We start from the raw sequence: 20,403 nt of genomic DNA, 5'->3' as shown, positions 1-20,403 counted from the left end.
ATAAGTCCAGAACCACATGGTTCAGATTTCCTATTTACCTAGATATGGAGGCTTGACCTCTAGCAGTAATACCATGATACTATTGCTAGAGGTCTTTGTGGCCGTTTTGGATGGCCAGAAACATGAGGCAGAAGTGAGTGGGCATCTCTCCTACCCCATAGACACTACCAAACCTGGGGAGTTGGTTGGGGGGGCTGTATTTATGAAAGTGGCTCCTGGGAGAGGGATGGCAAATTGAACCTGGGAGGAGGCTGTCATATGTTGGGCTGTTGCCCATGCACTGGGGCTTTCACTGCAGGGGGGAGGGTGCTGAAATGAGGGCTTGAAACAGAGAGAGTTGTCTACTTTTGTGGAGGGCCTGAAACAGGGGTGGGGAGGGTCTACCATGGGGCATATGGATCAAGGGGTTGTCTGCGCTATGGGGTTGGATCTGGGAGGGAACACAGGGTCAAACTGGGAAAAAGCAGGCATGAAGGTTGGGGTTTGATCAGGGCAATAGTTGACACGAGGGGAATGCCTAGACTTTGATATTTATACATGCACCTACTGCAGGCACTTAGACATGCCTCTGGGCAGCTATAAATACCAACATCTATTATGTTTCTCAATACAAACCTGAATTCCCTACATGAAATAGGGAATTCATATCTGTATTGAAGCTCCCCCCCCCCCCCCCGAGCACTCCCTCTCTCTGCCCCACCTAGACTCTTTTGCCATCTAAACTTACTGAGCTGCTCCACATGTGCATGGCCCCTATTTTGCATTTAAATGTCTGAACTCTCTATGGGGACAGTAAGGGCTCCCACGCTAACGATGTGGTAACTGGGCACCATGCAGCGCTGCCCGATTACTGCCAGGTAAGCCCCAACACTACAAAAATAAAAAATACTTTTGTCACACCAGAAATGGTGCACGCTGGGGTTGGGAGCTACTGCCGGCTTCTGCGGTAGCTGGCGGTAGTCCTGATTTGGCACACGACAATGCAGCAGTAGCTCTACTGTGGCATTGTAAAAGTTCCCCTTAGTCTAGTGCCAAACTTTGAAGCATTAAACAAAAACAGAGTTTAAAAATTATTTGGGCTTCCAGTGGCAGCGAAAAATTAAAAATATTTTGAACCTTTGTCTGAACATTTTATTTTCCCAAATAGGTTGATCTTGGTCTCTCTTCACCACTTCCTCTTGTTTTTGCTTAAGTTCTTCTCCAGGATCTCACATCCATTTTCTGTTTCATCTATCCTCCATCTTCTTCCCTTCATCTCTTTCTAATATCAGTCCTTCTGCTTCAACTTTTTTCCCCCATTTCTCTTATCTGGTAATCTCCCTTGACCTCTCAAGCCTCTTCCCCCAGTGTTTCTTTTTTATAATATTTGGAGTGGCAGCCAGCCATTAGCAATAATACATATATGCTGCTTGTGCCCTCCCCACAGTTTTCACTCTGGCAATTCCTGCCTATGCAGAAACAGGAAGTTGTGTCAGAGTGAAGGCTGTGAGAATGGCACGAGCAACACATATACATTTCTGCTTGCTACCAGCCAGAACTCCATTCATAAAAAACCTTTTAAAATATACATAGGGGGAGGGGGCTTGAGAGGCTGAGGGAGATGCTGGGGGTTCCAGTAAGGGTGATGCTCAATGGGGAAAAAGGGAGAGACAGGTTTAGATGCTGGACCACGTGGGAGGTGGAGATGGAGGCACTCCATCCAGTAGTGTTTGGAGGGGCAATGCCCCCCTCGCCCCCCAAACTATGTCCATGTTGACACAGCCTTTCCATGCCCTCGTTCCAGATAGTGCCAAAGTGATTAGCAAGAATTCCATGTGGTGTTATTGCAAATTCACAGATAGGCTACTTGTATGTTTTGTACTTGCAGCTAAACATATAAGTTACTCTTGGGCTCATTTCGAAAGAGAAGGGCGTCCATCTTTTGACACAAATTGGGAGATGGGTGTCCTTCTCCCAGGGTCGCCCAAATTGGCATAATCAAAAGCCGATTTTGGGTGCCCTCAACTGCTTTCCGTCGCGGGGACGACCAAAGTTCCCGAGGGCGTGTCGGAAGCATAGCGAAGGCGGGACTGGGGCGTGCTTAACACTACTACTACTACTAGGGTTACGCAGCGCTGTACAATTTAACAAAGAGAGACAGTCCCTGCTCAAAGGCGTTCTCGGCCGATAACAGAAAAAAGAAGGGCATCCCTAATGAACACTTGGCCGGCTTTACTTGGTCCTATTTTTTACGACCAAGCCACAAAAATGTGCCACAAATGTCCAGATGACCATCAGAGGGAATCGGGGATGACCTCCCCCTACTCCCCCAGTGGTCACTAACCCCTTCCCACCCTAAAAAAAATTTTTTAAATATTTTTTCCAGCCTCTATGCCAACCTCAAATGTCATACCCAGCTCCCTGACAGCAGTATGCAGATCCCTGGAGCAGTTTTAGTGGGTAATGCAGTGCACTTCAGGCAGGCGGACCCTGGCCCATCCCCCCTACTTGTTAAACTTGTGGTGGTAAATGTGAGCCCTCCAAAACCCACCACAAACCCACTGTACCCACATCTAGGTGCCCCCTTCATCCCTAAGGGCTATGGTAGTGGTGTACAGTTGTGGGGAGTGGGTTTGGGGGGGGTGGGGGGGCTCAGCACACAAGGTAAGGGAGCTGTGCACCTTGGAGCTTTTTCTGAAGTCCACTGCAGTGCCCCCTAGGGTGCCCGATTGGTGTCCTGGCATGTCAGGGGGACCAGTGCACTATGAATGCTGGCTCCTCCCACAACCAAAGGGCTTGGATTTGGTCGTTTCTGAGATGGGCATCCTCGGTTTCCATTATCGCCGAAAATCGGGAACGACCATCTCTAGGGATGATCATCTCTAAGGTCGACCTAAATGTTGAGATTTGGGCGTCCCCGACCATATTATCGAAACAAAATATGGCTGCCCATCTTGTTTCAATAATACAGGTTTCCCCGCCCCTTCGCGGGGACGAACTGCAAGGACACCCTCAGGAAAACTCGGGTGCCCCGTTCGATTATGCCCCTCCATAAATACTGGTCTAAATTTTTCACAAATGTGAAATATTTTATTTATAATATAAATGGAGATCTACGTTTATAACATAATGCAACAGTTTAATCCATGTTCAATCTCTTTCTATTTTTCAGACCTAACGGATGAGAATATATTTGATGATATGGATTGTGTTAAAACGATAATTTTTCAGAATGGCATGGACGAATGGTAAGGGACTTTATTCATAATTCACATCTAAATAGACTGTGGGGTAAATTTTCAAAGACTTGAATATCTTTTACACAGGTAAAATAAGTACATAAGTAATGCCACACTGGGAAAAGCGCAAGGGTCCATCGAGCCCAGCATCCTGTCCACGACAGTGGCCAATCCAGGCCAAGGGCACCTCCCAGACTTCTCAAACATACAAACATTTTCTCCGATTTGTTTTAAATTTACCACACTGTAGTTTCATCGTATGCCCCCCAAAGTATCGGCCTGCCTATCTGACATTGCTGCCTGGATGTCCAACCGCCACCTGAAACTGAACATGGCCAAAACTGAGCTCATTGTCTTTCCACCCAAACCCACTTCTCCTCTCCTCTCCCCTCCACTCTCAATTTGAGTCAACAACCCCTCATACTCCTTGTCTCATCTGCCCGCAACCTCGGGGTCATCTTCGACTCCTCCCTCTCCTTTTCTGCATATATCTCATTACCTCTCGCCTTGACTACTGCAACCTACTGCTCACCGGCCTCCCACTTAACCATCTATCCCCCCTTCAATCCATTAAGAACTCTGCAGCGTGTCTTATCTTCCGCCGTGACCGATATGCCCATATCACCCCTCTCCTCAAGTCTCTTCACTGGCTCCCGATCAGGTACCACATACAATTCAAGCTTCTCCTACTAACCTACAAATGCACGCGATCTGCAGCCCCTCAATACCTCTCTAACCTCATCTCCCCTTACACTCCTACCCGTAACCTCCGCTCACAGGACAAATCCCTCCTCTCAGTACCCTTCTCCACCACCGCCAACTCCAGGCTCCGCCCTTTCTGCCTCGCTTCACCCTATGCTTGGAATAAACTCCCTGAACCCATTCGCCAAGCCCCCTCCCTGCCCATCTTCAAATCCTTGCTCAAAGCCCACCTCTTCAATCTCGCCTTCGGCACCTAAGCATTATACCTCCATTCAGGAAATCTAGTCTGCCCCAATTTGATTGACTGCACTTTTTTGTCCTTTAGATTGTAAGCTCCTTTGAGCAGGGACTGTCCTTCTTTGTTAAATTGTACAGTGCTGCGTAACCCGAGCAGCGCTTTAGAAATGTACAGTTTTTACCCTCTCAGTTGCCCCCCTATGTTTTTTTTTAACCGTTCTTCTCATTTTATCATAGTCTCCTTTTTTAAAGTTAAACGCTAACGTATTTGACTTCCTGTGTATAGTTATTTCCAGTGCTTTTTTTGTGCCGGTACGCAACGGTACGGCGTACCGGCACCTTTTTTTTTTGCTCCCCCCCCCCCCCCCGCCCCATGAGTCCATGTCCCGCACGCAGTGCCAGCCCCCATTTCCGGCCGCTGCTGCTTTTCCTGTTGAGCAGCAGCGGCCGCTACACAAAGAAAAAGATTTTTTTAAAAATTGAAACCTGGCTGAAACGCGGCACCCCGGCACTGTAGACAGCCATTAGGCATTGGCTGTTGCCCCGCAGCCGCTCCTCCTTTTGCCTCTACGTCACTTCGCTCCTCCGGGGTCTTCCTCCAGGGGCAGTGACGTAGAGGCAAGAGGAGGAGCGGTTGCAGGGCAACAGCCAATGCCTAATGGCTGTCTACAGTGCCGGGGTGCCGCGTTTCAGCCAGGTTTCAAATTTTTTTTAATCTTCTTTTTCTTTGTGTAGCGGCCGCTGCTGCTCAACAACAGGAGAAGCAGCAGCGGCCGGAAATAGGGGTTGGTGCCGCGTGCGTCGCGTCTTCGCGCCGTTCGCGCCAAACTTGGCAGGGAGAGGGAATCCAACAGAGGGAAGGATTGGGGAGAGAGAGAAAGAGGGAAACCAACAGAGGGAAGGATTGGGGAAAGAGGGAAAACAACAGAGGGAAGGATTTGGGAGAGAGGAAACAACAGAGGGAAGGATTGGGGAGAGAGAGAGAGAGAGGGAAAACAACAGAGGGAAGGATTGGGGAGAGAGAGAAAGAGGGAAACCAACAGAGGGAAGGATTGGGGGAGAGAGAGAAAGAGGGAAGGATTGGGGAAAGAGAGAAAGAGGGAAAACAACAGAGGGAAGGATTGGGGGAGAGAGAGAAAGAGGGAAAACAACAGAGGGAAGGATTGGGGGAGAGAGAGAAAGAGGGAAGGATTGGGGAGAGAGAGAAAGAGGGAAACCAACAGAGGGAAGGATTGGGGGAGAGAGAGAAAGAGGGAAGGATTGGGGAGAGAGAGAAAGAGGGAAACCAACAGAGGGAAGGATTGGGGGAGAGAGAGAAAGAGGGAAGGATTGGGGAAAGAGAGAAAGAGGGAAACCAACAGAGGGAAGGATTGGGGGAGAGAGAGAAAGAGGGAAGGATTGGGGAGAGAGAGAAAGAGGGAAACCAACAGAGGGAAGGATTGGGGGAGAGAGAGAAAGAGGGAAGGATTGGGGAAAGAGAGAAAGAGGGAAAACAACAGAGGGAAGGATTGGGGAGAGAGAGAAAGAGGGAAACCAACAGAGGGAAGGATTGGGGGAGAGAGAGAAAGAGGGAAGGATTGGGGAAAGAGAGAAAGAGGGAAAACAACAGAGGGAAGGATTGGGGAGAGAGAGAAAGGGAAAACAACAGAGGGAAGGATTGGGGAGAGAGAGAGAGGGAAAACAACAGAGGGAAAGATTGGGGAGAGAGAGAAAGAGGGAAAACAACAGGGAAGGATTGGGGAGAGAGAGGGAAAAAGATGGAAGGATGGGAAGAGAGAGGGAAAAACAGATGGAAGGATTGGGGAGAGAGAAAGGGAAAACAACAGAGGGAAGGATTGGGGAGAGAGAGAGAGGGAAAACAACAGAGGGAAAGATTGGGGAGAGAGAGAAAGAGGGAAAACAACAGGGAAGGATTGGGGAGAGGGGAAAACAGATGGAAGGATGGGGATAGAGAGAGAGGGAAAACAGGGAAGGATTGGGGAGAGAGAGAAAGGGAAAACAACAGAGGGAAGGATTGGGGAGAGAGGGGAAAACAGATGGAAGGATGGGGAGAGAGAGGGAAAAACAGATGGAAGGATTGGGGAGAGAGGGAAAAACAGATGGAAGGATTGGGGAAAGAGAGAGGGAAAACAGATGGAAGGATGGGGAGAGAGAGGGGGAAAACAGATGGAAGGATGGGGAGAGAGAGAGGGAAGATGCTGGATGGAAGACTGCAGAAAGAAATAGGGGAGACACTGGAAGGATGGGGAGAGAAAGCAGAGCTGCTGGATGGAAAAGGGGAATAGAGAAAGACTGGAGAATAAGAGGAAGGGGCATGGGGAGAACAAGGGTGAGGAAAAGATGAAAAGCCACAGGTAGATGAAGGACATTAAAGAATGGATAGTAAGAATGAATTAAATCTGGACAGAGAGAGAGAGCCTGAAAAATATTGAAGAAAGCAAAGAAAAAGGAGACAAAAATGACAAATGGCACAGAAGAGTTAAGCGAAAAGAAAAGAAAGCAGAATCACAGAATGGGACCAATATGGAAAGAAAAACAGTCACCAGACAACAAAGGTAGAAAAAAATCATTTTATTTTCATTTTAGTGTTTGTAATTATGTCCAATTTGAGAATTTACATTGGCTGTCTTATTTTGCACTGGGTATACTGGAGCTGTAAGAGCTTACAGAGATTATTTATAATGAAAAAAAATCACGTTATTTTTTTCTCCTATAGTACTATAATATTTTCAATGATGTCTGTTTATATGCGCCATGGCTGGTATAGGGGGTGTGGTTAATGTGGGTGTGGCTATCATAGGGGTGGAGCCATATGTGGTGACCCCGCCCATAATGAGTACCGGCACCTTTTTTTCTACAAAAAAAGCACTGGTTATTTCAAGGTTGATATCAAAACTGATCATATTATGATCACTGTTATCAAGCGGCCCCAGTAACATAACGTTCGTCACCAGATCATGTGCTCCACTAAGGACCAAGTCTAGAATTTTTCCTTCTCTCATCGGCTCCTGCACCATCTGCTCCATATAGCTGTCCTTGATTTCATCAAGGAATTGTACCTCTCTAGCGTATCCCGATGTTTCATTTACCCAGTCTATATTTGGATAATTGAAGTCACCCATTATTATCACATTGCCCATTTTGTTTGCGTCTCTGATTTCTTTTATCATTTCTGTGTCTACCTGCTCATCCTGGCGAGGCGGACGGTAGTACACTCCTATCATTGTCCTTTTCGCTTTTATACATGGAATTTCAACCCACAATGATTCAAAGGTGTGATTTGTGTCCTGCTGAATTTGTAATCTATCTGAGTCAAGGCTCTCGTTAATATACAATGCTACCCCTCCACCAGTCCGGTCCACCCTATCACTACGATATACTTTGTAACCCGGTATGACAGTGTCCCACTGGTTATCTTCCTTCCACCAGGTCTCAGTAATGCCTATTATATCCAATTTTTCATTAACTACAATATATTCCAACTCTCCCATCTTATTTCTTAGACTCCTAGCATTTGCATATAGACATTTCAGAGTACGTTTGTTGTTCCTGTTTGCATGATGCTTAGTACTTGACACTATTGATTTGCCATCTTTGGTCTGATGTTTGGTTGTATTTAAGGGCACCTGGCCTACCACGGTCTGTTGTACAACCTCACTATCCAGAAACTCTATCTTCCTTGTTTGTGAGATATCCTTGCAAGATACCTTATCCCAAACCATGCGCTTTTGAGCGACTGTCGGCCTTCCCTCCATTTCTAGTTTAAAAGCTGCTCTATCTCCTTTTTACATGCTGACGCCAGCAGCCTGGTCCCACCCTGATTATGGTGGAGCCCATCCTTTCGGAATAGGCTCCCCCTTCCCCAGAATGTTGCCCAGTTTCTAACAAATCTAAAACCCTCCTCCCTGCACCATCGTCTCATCCATGCAAATCGATAACTTATCCACCATATCCAGTTAAATGGATTTTCACCTATCTAAAAGTATGGGCAACATAGTAAGTGGTTTTCCTAGGGACATTTTTAAGATGTGTTTGGGAAGGAGCAGAGAGTTATTGGTATGTAGAGGCAGTTATTGTCTTGTTGTTTATGTTTGTGAGTACATTTATTGTGTATATTGTTATATTGGAATCTGCTTAGGATTTAGGTGGGCTATAAATGGAATAAATAACTAAGGGGCCCTTTTACAAAAGCGCATCGGTGCCTATCAGGCTTATTTTCGAAAGAGAAGGGCACCCATCTTTCGACACAAATCGGGAGATGGGCGTCCTTCTCCTAGGGCCGCCCAAATCAGCATAATCGAAAGCCAATTTTGGGCGTCCTCAACTGTCTTCCATCGTGGGGATGACCAAAGTTCACGGGGGCATGTCAGAAGCTCAGTGAAGGCGGGACTGGGGCGTGCCTAACACATGGGTGTCCTCGACTGATAATGGAAAAAAGAAGGGCGTCCCTGACAAGCACTTGGGCAACTTTACTTGGTCCTTTTTTTGTTACGACCAAGCCTCAAAAAGGTGCCTGAACTGACAAGATGACCACTGGTGGGAATCAGGGATGACCTCCCCTTACTTCCCCAGTGGTCACCAACCCCCCCACACCCTCAAAAAAAAACCTTTTTAAAATATTTTTTGCCAGCCTCTATGCCAGCCTGAAATGTCATACCCAGCTCCCTGACAGCAGTATGCAAGTCCCTGGAGCAGTTTTAGTGGGTGCAGTGCACTTCAGGCAGGCGGACCCAGGCCCATCTCCTCCATACCTGTTACACTTGTGGTGGTAAATGTAAGCCCTTCAAAACCCACTGTACCCACATGTAGGTGCCCCCTTCACCCCTTAGGGCTATGGTAGTGGTGTACAGTTGTGGGGAGTGGGTTTGGGGGGGTTGGGGGAATCAGCACACAAGGTAAGGGAGCTATGCACCTGGGAGCAATTTATGAAGTCCATTGCAGTGCCCCCTAGGGTGCCCGGTTGGTATCTTGGCATGTCAGGGGGACCAGTGCACTAAAACTGCTGGCTCCTCCCACGACCAAATGGCTTACATTTGGTCATTTCTGAGATGGGGGTCCTCGGTTTCCATTATCGTCGAAAATCGAGGACAAGCATCTCTAAGGACGACCATCTCTAAGGTCGACCTAAATTTCGCTATTTGGGCGTCCCTGAACGTATTATCAAAACGAAAGATGTACACCCATCTTGTTTCGATAATACGGGTTTCCCCGCCCTTTCTCCGGGATGTCCTGTGAGTCCGTCCTCAGGAAAACTTGGGCACCCCTTTCAATTATGCCCCTCTATGTGTGTCCAACGCACGTCAAATTAGCACTACCACCCAGCTACCATGTGCCCCGGGTAGTAATTCCATTTTTAGCATGCACCCAAAACACGTGTTAGAAAATATTTTCTATTTTCTACTGTGGGTCCCTTACCTGGCAGTGATTGGCAGTTGGTGTGTGCTCCACGCTTACTGCCCGGTTAGCATGTGCGACCTTACCGCTAAGTCAATGGGTAACATTAAGGTCTCAGGCCGAAAGTGGACATGCGCTGGTTTTCATTTTGCCGCACATCCATTTTCTGGCATATTAAAAAAAGCCCCTTTTTTCCGGGTGTGCTCAGGAAATGGACCAGTGTGCGTCCGAAACACATGCCTGCACCAGCACAGGCCACTTTTGGGCACACCTTAGTAAAAGGGCACCTAAATAACTAAATTTATACAATACATATTGTAACCAAGTCACCCTTCCAGAAGGGGATGGGGCTGAGGTCATCCCTGCTTAGCTTCCACCACCTTCCGTGAGCATTGCTAGCCAGCCACCTCACTTTTCCTCTCTCTCTCTCCTTCTTGTTGATTTTAAGAAACTCTTGCACACTCAAAAGCCGTTAGAAAACAATCAAAGTTCTTTATTGTTCCAGCTCTCTTAACATCAGATTAATCTTGCTTAAACACCTCCTTCAATCAGAAGACTTTATATCATAATGGACAGTCCTCCCGTTTTTACATATTGCAGACTCATTTTCTCCTTGACAATTGCAGTTTTCTGCTTCAAATCCCACCAAATCTCCAGCAGCACTATCTTATCAGCAGACAGTTTTGGTGATTAGGTGATTCCACATCATCTCTTACACAATACAGTCTGAGTTTTCAGGTGCACAATCCTGCTCAGAAACAATCTAACTTTCAACAGCACTATCATTGTGAGCAGTCATAACATAGGCAGGCTGCACGCCCTCTCGCTCCTGCCCTCGCTTTTACCCCTAGCGTACTCACAGACCAAGCATGAGACAGGTTTGGGAATAAATGGCCACAGCTTTATTGAAACAACACATTAAACAATCCTTAGGAAGCACCCAAGCTCTGGGTTTGACGTATCAGAAGCTTCAGCTCTCTGCCGTGCCTATCCAGCTAGAGAGCCAGCATCACCGCCCACGCTGCGGCCAGCCCTGTCTCCGCCTCCAGCGCGACCGAGCATCCAGCGTGGCCGAGCATCCATCTGCTTGGGGGCAACCTCCCCCCAGACCAGCGTCCCACCTGCCCTGTGCAACCAGCGAGGTGACTAGTCTGCCAGCAGTGATCCAGTGTGGCCGAGCATCCATCTGCTTGGGGCAACCTCCCCCCAGACCAGTGTCCCACCTGCCCTGTGCAACCAGCGAGGTGACTAATCTGCCAGCAGTGAGTGTTCCTGTCCCTTGCCTGGAGTGGGCGATCTGCCTTTCGGCTATTGTTCCAGCACATCCCAGGGTTCCCAGGCTCGGGTGCCTCCGCCACAACCCGGGGGGCCTGAGAATCAGGGTCCACGGGTCCCCCCTTGTCCCGCCTTCATGAATGGCGCTCAAGGGCACCACCCACATGTGATCTTAGTCATGCCTGTGACCTTAGTCAAGCCTGGGATCCGCATGATGCCAGATTTGAGCTCTGCCAGGCTGCACCACCCACGTGTGACCTTAGTCATGCCTGTGACCTTAGTCATGCCTCTGGACCGCAATGCCAGTGCAGGATGATAAACGCACCTGTCAGTAGCAGGAGACCAGTAAGAGTGAGTCCCGCAATTGTCAGGCACTGCCAGGTTCCGTTTCCAGGACAGCTTGTCAAAAGACAGCCTTGAACTGAAACTCGCGGGAGGATGACTGTCATGAGCCAGCTGGCGATCTGGTTAGCTGCGGACAAGTGAGCAAGTCTATGCAGGGTAATGGTGAGGCCTTTGCTTGCCTGCGAGCCCTTGCCCGCCTGATCAGACTTCCCACGCTATTGAGACGCCGGCCGTCTGCAAGCCTCCAGTGTGTGCAGCGCAGTGAGGAAGGTCAAAGAGGCGGTGGCCCGGACTCTGCAGCCTCGTAGCTATCATTGCACAGTGTGTGAAGGGCGAACCATGGGCAATGCAGGCTCATGCAGCCTCGTAGCTATCGTTGCACAGTGTGTGAAGGGCAAACCATAGGCAATGCAGGCTCATGCAGCCTCTTAGCTATCGTTGCATAGTGTGTGAAGGGAGAACCATAGGCAATGCAGGCTCATGCCACCTGGTTCGAGGGGCGTAATGGTGACCGTGCGCATCCTCCCGAGAAAGTCCTGATCAGTAAGCTGGCATGAGGGTTGCCTTCCACAGAGCCTGACAAAAGAAGAAGCCGGAGAAGCCTGCAATGTGCAAAATGACCATTTACCTGAAGGCGCCTCGCCCGAAAGCCGCCGTGATATAACGTACGAGGTGAGCATGAACCACTCCATTTGGCCACCCATGGCATAGGAGGTACGCAGAAGCTCGTGCGATGAGGTGAGCGTGACCCGCTCCAATTGGCCACCCATGGCATAGGAGGTATGCAGAAACTCGATGAAATGCCCATCCATATGAGCGCAGGGTAGGACGGGCTAATGATCTGCTGATGAGCAAGTGCATGGTGTCGATGAGTAAGTGCAAAGTGTCCAAATGCCAAGTGCACAGTGTCGATACCAAACGCCATAGCCATAGGTTTTTGGGGACTGGAGCTGGTTCCTTGTCTGTTGAAAGAGTGCAAATTGGAAACGTAAGAAAGCACCAGCCGTCTGGTGATCGACTCCTGTTACGTGCAATGGAGCAAAATACCAGAGGAGCGCTGCAGTGTGCGGGCAACGTGCCGGTCGCGTGCTTATGAGCTTCCCCACGGCTGCACGTCCATTGGCTGGTGCCAGGCCCCCAAATGCGGAGTGCTACAACACGGGAGAATAATACAAGGAAGGTGATGGTCTTGGTGAGGCCACAGCGTGTCCAGAGCAGCTGCAACAAGGGAGAATAATACAAGGAAGGTGATTCTCTTGGTGAGGCCACAGCATGTTCAGTGGAGCGGCCAAGGAATGGAGAACCAATCACCGCTGCCGTGTACTCCGTAGACCGAGGCATAGATATTAGTGGGGAGGCTTAGCTCCTGCCAGAGCAGACGCGAGGCCTAACGACCTAGACCTAGCATATCGTTAGTATCTGCGAGGCCTAATGGGGTGTTGTATTCCAAGACCTGGACCTAGTACAGGGTGTTTTATTCCAAGACCTAGACCTAGCATATCAGTAGTGTCGAGACTCTAAAGGATCGCCCTCCGCACACTAAAGGATCGTCCTCCACAGTGTAAGCTCACATATCACACTTCTGTACTGTTTACTCCAACCAATTGGAAGAACAACCAAGCTTCAGGTGTTCAAGCCGGTTAAGATCTGGTACTGCAAGATTAAAGTGTCCTGGGGTAGACCTCAGCACAGAGATACACCCTAAAGCCTCTGCATTTTTCGGAATGGTCATGTATAGAATAACAAACAGTTCACTCACAAGTCAGAAGATGTGCCTTTTAGTAAGGGGTCTTCCTATTGTGGAAGCTGGCTCAGTGGTAAATGAGCTTCCATGGGAACTGAATCCACTTTCCCATGCACAAAGTCTGCCGCAACGACCCAGGCTCATCCTGCATTCCCCACAAGGCGCCAGGAATCTGGGAGTCTGTGAGGGCAAACGTGGACAGAAATGTTGTGGAGACCGTTATGAAGTGAGTCAGGAAGAGCACAAAGACCCATGAGCACAGCCAAGGCAGGTAGAGAAAAGGTTGAGGCAACAGCCCTCTAATAATTACAATTTGTAAGCAAGTTCGTCTGCACTACGCGGGAACTGCATGCCTTGCGTAGCTCATTTCAGGAATCTTTCCCAACCGGGCAAGGCTGACAATGGACAGAACATCGGGCCAATGTTGTATGCGGGGGGAGGGGAATTCGACTTCATGTACCCTCCAAGTAACACAACCTTATGAAGATGAACCACCAGTAGTTCAAGTGCAGTTCCAAAACTGAGTATGGGAGATTGATAATCTTGAACCCACTATGTAAAGGTCAAAGGATATTACTGTTGTCCCTGTTGTCCTTGTGATATAGTAACATCACTTTGTCTATGCAGAGGATAAAGGGCTAGGGGAGGATAACCCAGAAGTCGCGGTGCTGCTTAACTGTCAATCTTAGGGTAGGGAAAAGAGAAGTGCAATACTGGAATAGGTAAAGATACAGATCCAGGGAAATACAGCAGCAAGCAGCCTTTTCGTGATCTGTACGATGATGGTAACACTCTGGATCAGCCGTACTTGGGGGTTTCATAAGCAAGACCGAGTAAGCATGAAATGAAAGGTGAAAAGGTTAGCGGCTCAGCCATAACAAGGAAGGAAGAGGTACCTATGACTGTTAAGGACAATGAAGCGGATGGACATTAAGAGTGTACGGTATCCATGAAAACCACCCAAAAGGCAACCGGGTAACACCAAGTCTCGTCCTTAGCACTTATGCTGTACCACATGAAAGGAACCTCAGATAGGGAGATGGCACTTGAATTAGCCCAGACATATATGAGGGGAGCTGCATGGGAGAAAATCAGGAGCATAGCATTCAACCTGTCATACCAGTACTGATGTGAATCGGAAGAGAGGCCTAACAATTCTGGCCGTAATTACACAATGGCAGGTACCTCGTGCTCCCGATAGATAGCACTGTTTCCAGTCAACAGAGAATGGCGTCGATTTGCGGAGGCTGATTTCCTGCCGTCAATGCTCAATATGCACGCGTCACCAAGGATCGGCGTACCGTAATGATAGCTTGGTGACACTCCATGACTAATGTGTCAAATGAACATTTGTCTAAGTAGATAAGGCGGCTAGCCTATGTAATGTGTTGACCTGGATGGCCATCCCGGCAGAAACATCGCATTTAGTGTGGGTACATATCTGCATATATATACCGTTTTATATATATATATATATATATATATATATATATATATATATATATATATATATATATGCATCTCTATAAATATCAATATATAAATCACCACACCCAGCAGCACAGCATAACCAATGATCATACTGGACAGTATGCAATCTTTATTCCCCTCGCCCCTCATGGTGCCCAGCACACACCTACCTCAATCGACCACAACTTAACCTTGTATTTGTTATCCTCTGACTTACAAACGCTTGTATGGTACTATGTAAGCCACATTGAACCTGCAAATGGGTGGGAAAATGTGAGGCACAAATCAAGCAAATAAATTTAAAATAAAGCTATGCAGACAGAGACACTAGATAAATATAGACAATTTATTTTGTTTGCTTTCCAAAATGAGTGATAATGAATAGCTGTAGTGGGCATTGGAGCCGACTCTGTGGGTGCTGTGGGTGCTTGAGCACCCCCAATATTGAGAAAATTCCTTGTATGTGTCCAGGGAGGGGTTATTTTCATTGGGCTTAGCACCCCCAATAATTTTGAAGAGTTGGCTCCTATGGTAGTGGGAATTGAACCCAAGTCCCTCCAGGAGCAAAATCCACTGCACCAACCACCAGGCTACTCCTCTGCACCACAAATGCTCATAAAGAAAACTGCTTTTAGCAGTGTTGCGCCCTGCTGCCATCTGTAGGCTAATGTTAGGAACTGCCGCTCTACAGTCCCGGGAGAGAAAGCATTCTCTGCAGGGAGAATGAGGTTGGGGGGTGGCCAGGCCAGAGGGGAGAAAATGGCGTGCCACTCAACCCCCGCAAAATGGTCGCCCAGGACAGGCAAAGCACCGTCCGCAAAAGCCCTGCACCTCCTGTCTTTCGTTCCTTTTTTTTTTGATGCGCCGATCCCCCCGCGAAAGCCGGGCAGCACAACACACAGGGCTAATCGGCCGCAGAGTGCTCGATCATCCCTCGCCCCTATATTGGCCATGTTAAATTTCGCGTCCGGGCAAGGCCGGCGTTCTAGTGTCCCTCAGAGACGTGACAGAGAATCGAGAGCAGCAAACCACAGGATCCCCGGCAGCACAGAGACCACGGCACAGGGCAGCAAAGGCAGCGGGCAACACGTGATGGGCGCCCCCCCCCGGCCGATCCCCGATCTGAGGGGAACCCAGCAACAAACTACCCGTCCGAGCCCCACTCCCAGCGCAGCCGCTCTGCCCCCGACAGAGTACCTCCACACCCACTCCCATGCAGCGCTGCACAGCACCGGGACAAAAACAGCCTGCCTCGCAAACCGCGCACCCCAAGTTTATTTATTTATTTATTTATAGCCCCATGGACGCACCCCTATGTGCCTTGGGCCCCGATCTGGTTCTCAAAATGGGAAGGCCAAAATGGAATGGCCGGCCAAATCAAAATGGGAGACCAAATTGGAAAGGCCGGAGAAAGTCTGCGACTGCAGCGAACGCGAACCGAGCTGGCACTAAAATTCACTGAAAGCACAGCTGATCGAATGGCCGGCCACAACTGCACTCAAATGGAAAGGCCGACCAAATCAAAATGAGAGGCCAAAATGGAAAGGCCGGCCAAATCAAAATGGGGGGGCCAAAAGGGAAGGAAGGCCAAATCAAAATGGGAGGCCAAAATGGAAAGGCCGGTCGTGTGATCAGCTGATCGAGTGGCTGGCCACAACCGCTCTACGCGAGCAAGGGAAGAAAATTTACTGTACAAAACGCGTGGTCCACAAAAACTCCTGCATCACTCACTGCCAACAAAGAGACCTCCCGGCAACTCTTATGCGGTGTATGGGGACCCCCAAGGCCCCACCCCCTTCCGGCTTCCCAACCAACGGTGGGCAGAGCCTCCTGCCATGTCACCCAGACCCTCAAGGGGAAGCCGGAAGGGAAGGGTCGCTCAGGCCGGGAGCTGCCATGCCGGCAGCCGCCATGTTATGTGCGGCTGCTCGGCATGCTCCTCACTGGCTTTCCTGTACTGTAGTGAGTTGTGCTCGCCAGTCTCTTCTCCACTGCTTTACTCCCCACTTTCCCCAACTCCACAGCCGGGGCAATGCTGAGGCCACAAAAGCTTTCACCTTGTCTGCCCGGGTTAGAGCAAAACCAGCCACTTCCATACACTCCTCCTCCCCTTTCTTTTCCACATCCTCTTTATTTCAATCCATATCCTCCTCCTCCCTAAGCTCCCCCAGCTGTTCCTCATTTCCAGGATCAGACCTCATCTCTCAATCAGTTACTCGCCCCTCCCTCTCCTCGGAGTCCAGCTGACCCTGCAGTGGCTTCTGGGGAGAGTAGTTTTCCTCCTTAACTAACGCTTTCTCCAGCAGTTTGGCCCCTAGAGGGCGCACTGCTCTCCTAGCTGGGCTGAATGACCGGGGACGCTGACGGCTAAAAGAACCACTATCCCCCTTTTCCCGTGCCAGCACTCCAGAGTGCTCACAATATTTGAAGTTGAAAAGACATATACACATAGCAAGGGTGCAGCTAACAGAGCTAATTTACACCATCATTTTGAAATGGTTAAGTATATGCATGTACCTGCCCAGTTAAACATTTTTCAGTATCAGGTTCATGGAGTTTAAGAAACTACTGCATCTCTTAGTACTCATTTACCAAATGCCCTCCAGGTCAACATTTAGTAGGCAGATGATCCCCAGCTTGTATAATCAGCCCCACGCCCCCTGAAGGCACAGCTGGTCAAGACAGAGAATAGTAGTGTGCATTTTGCCAGTGACATCTGGAGTAGCCTGAATGATAAACACATCTATCTCTCCCTGAAGACACCTTGGTTGTAGCTGAATGAGACAGGGCAGCCTGTAGGCTTACTGAGGGCACACCATCAGCAGTTGTATTCCACCTCTATTATGAATGAGCTGGTGCATAGGTGGGCTATGCTGCCTACCCAAGTGATGGATAATTGGACAATAGCCATACCTCAACCTATATTTTAACAGAAAAAAGGGACATTGAAGGAGAGCTGACAGCTAAGCCAGAGAGAAACAGTGCTTCATGGCCATTTTGTAACAGAAGAACATGGTTAAGACTGTGAAAGAGAGGGGACTCTTTTAGTATCCTTTTCTTTCCAGTACTGAACACTCCCAAGGCTCAGGGAGTAAAGGAATTGTCAGTTCTGCCCTGAAGATAGTGATTATGGAGTGTGAAGGGTGGGCACGATCTGCTTAAGAAACAAGCAGGAGGGTCACCTGTCCACCTGCTCATTCAGGACTTTGACATTAGGTGAAATACCAGCTCTCTGATGTTGGAGAATATGTAATTTCAAAATGGTGTATACATGTATGTGTCAGCAAATGCATGTACGCTCCTGCACATCCTTATACGTATTTTACAAAAGGCTCTGTGCTTAGCAGAGCCTTTTGTAAAATACTAGATTAAGTATGAATGACCTGACCTAGGCATCCCATTTTCCATGTAGATCCCCTATGCAAAGTAGGACTCTACGACTCACCAACTCCTTTTATGGAAATGCGACAGATTAGAATTGGTTTTCATCATAAAAACAGTCATACTGATTTGTTCATAATAATCTGTTTTTAGGAGGAAATCATCTATTGCTATTTATATTTTCAAGGGTGTACTTACCAATAGTAGGCAATTGCCTATGGGAGGCCATCCTAGAAGTAGCTATGGAAATCTATTCCTGCAGAATGGTATGGTGTAAGAGGAAGCTCCAGTAGTTAGCTGTATCTTTACAAGGACTGCTCTAAATTCAGAAATTCAAAGAGCTCCCACTTCAGGCACAGCTCCTTGTGACTCTGGGCAAGTCACTTAACCCTCCATTGCCCCAGGTACAAATAAGTACCTGTATATGTAAGCCGCATTGAGCCTGCCATCAGTGGGAAAGCGCGGGGTACAAATGTAACTAAAAAAAAAACAAAAAACCTCCCCACCTCCCTCTCCCGTCCCCTTGTTGCAATTTGGGAGAAGCAGCCAGCTCTCCATATCTAGGGGGTTGAAATTTGATTTGATTAGGTTCCAGCTCTCCTATTACATTTCATTCAAACTGTTCCACAGAGTGTCCCTGATAGGTATGAAACATCAGGAGATTTTTGACTGCTGTCTGTGTGTTCTAAATTATCTATGCTAAGCACAGTTCTTTCAGTCCATTAAGTTAATGCTTCTGTTGCTGGCCTAAGGCAGCCCTGTCAGTCAATAGGAAGGAGGCTGCCTGCATTTTGTTTCAACTATTATCTCTAGGCCTCTATCCTTGATTAAAATAGACAGATTGGAGCCAGCTTCAGTTGTTTCCTTTCTGTGAACCTGTTGATTTTTCCTGTTTCAGCATCTGTCAGGAAGACACATGTTCACATTAGAAGTTTCCAGAGAGAGTAGAAGTCTCTGGAAATTGATAGAACAATAAGAGGGTTTATGGTAATTTGGGGAAGGGCCTGGTGCAGCAGTTTCCTTTCCCCTTATATGTTATATAAGCTCCCTGTTTTGCCTTGCCCAACAGATTTGTCTTGGGTTTCATCTCCCACCTTTGACTCATGTTAAAAGGGAGTAGCCTGATACAATAAGCCTGAATGCAAAATCAGCCTGTCATCAGTGCCATAGCGAGGGCGGCTGACACCCGAGGCAGTTCGCCGCTGCGCACCCCCCTCCCGGGTGCAGCACAGCGCACCCCCCCCCCCCCCCCCGGAGCACATTCTTACCACTGGCGTAGGAAAGGGGGCGGGCGGGAGGGCCACTCCGCCCCGAGTACACGTCGCTGGGAGCTGCGTCGGCTCCGCTGGTTCCCTGCTCTCTCTGCCCCGGAACAGGAGCCAGCGGAGCCAACACCTCACCAGCGGTGTGCACCCGGGGCGGACCGCCCCCGCCTGTCATACTCCCACGAGTTGGCACTACAAGGCACTTGTTAAAGAAGCAAAGATTCAAGGACTATGGGACAAGTAACAAACATGAAACCTGGTTGCTGACTTGTTTTAATGGGAAGATATAGAGAACCTTTCCACCTCTGTGTAGTCCAGGGAAGAAGGAGAGAGGAATTCATTCAAATCACCTGTGGTGACATCCAGGCAGCCTACAACTTCTAACATAGCAGGCAGGAAGAGAAAGAACTATTTATTTTCTGATAATATCAACATTGCAGATCCATAGTGCCTATCACCAAGAAGCGTGTAAATGCTTACCAACTCATTAAATCTTGATCACAGTTAAAATCTGCTTATGTGTACCAGCAAGTGAGCTGTGCAAGCCAAGCTAAACCCTTACCACACCGGTGAGTGGGTTTGTATAACAAGGAGAAACTGTAATTTTTGGAGGAGCGTAGAAAGCTATTGCAAATAGTTGGCCATCTGTGTTGAGATTTTAGAAGCTATACCCTCATCAGTTGAAGGAGAGTAAAGGTCCTTGTTTTTAGCAAAAGAACTGGTGCTGTTTCCATCATTGTGTGAAGTGTGAAAATCTGATGCAGAGCTTGCTCGCCTCCTAGGTATATCAAAGCCCTGCCCTGGTCCAAACAAATAAATAATAGTGTGCTCCCATGTTGTCATCCTGGGTATAATCTAGGCAGCAGCCTAGACTACCTCAAAGTGGTGGTCTTTTTCAACTTGTTTTTTCTCTGTTTTTATTCAAGGTATTCCTGGTCGGAAAACTGCGAGGGAAAAGATCTGAGTTACTTCAGCTGCGATTATCCTTATTAGCTTCTCTTCAAATGCTCTGTAGCAAACCATCGCTATACATTTTCAATAGTTTAACTAATGTAGTCTATAAAACCTTTTTGCAATAAATTCCTGTTATTAAATCAGTTTGCAGCAGTGAAATCTGCATTATTGTCTTCATTCTAAATTTTAGCAAGAACCAGTTGACTATCAGGCTCATTTTCAAAAGAGAAAAATGTCCAAAAAGTGACATGTCTGCTTTTGGACGTTTGTCTCACAAAAATGTCCAAATCAGTATTTTTGAAACCTCTTTTTAAACGTTTTTCTCTGACGTCCATCAGAAGGACGTCTAAATCTCAAGGGGGCGTGCCAGGGGCATGTTCAAGGCGGGACTTGGGTGTTCCTAGACGTCTTTCAGCCA

General features: G+C 48.2%; 1 protein-coding gene across 1 annotated transcript in view; it reads left to right on the top strand.

Moving 5' to 3' along the window:
* The window catches only part of LOC115466828 (sperm acrosome-associated protein 5-like), a 34,470-nt gene extending 14,326 nt beyond the window's left edge, over positions 1-20,144 (top strand). Inside the window, exons 3-4 of the mRNA XM_030198374.1 lie at positions 3,152-3,227; positions 19,958-20,144. Coding sequence (XP_030054234.1) covers positions 3,152-3,227; positions 19,958-20,024 — 143 coding nt within the window. The 3' untranslated portion in view covers positions 20,025-20,144. The remainder of the gene's footprint in view (positions 1-3,151; positions 3,228-19,957) is intronic.
* The last annotated feature ends 259 nt before the right edge of the window (positions 20,145-20,403 follow it).

The sequence above is a fragment of the Microcaecilia unicolor genome, chromosome 3, assembly GCF_901765095.1.
Source record: "Microcaecilia unicolor chromosome 3, aMicUni1.1, whole genome shotgun sequence".
NCBI classification, from domain to species: Eukaryota; Metazoa; Chordata; class Amphibia; order Gymnophiona; family Siphonopidae; genus Microcaecilia; species Microcaecilia unicolor.
The sequence above is the reverse complement of the archived record's forward strand: the minus strand, read 5'-3'. Positions and strand labels throughout refer to the sequence as shown.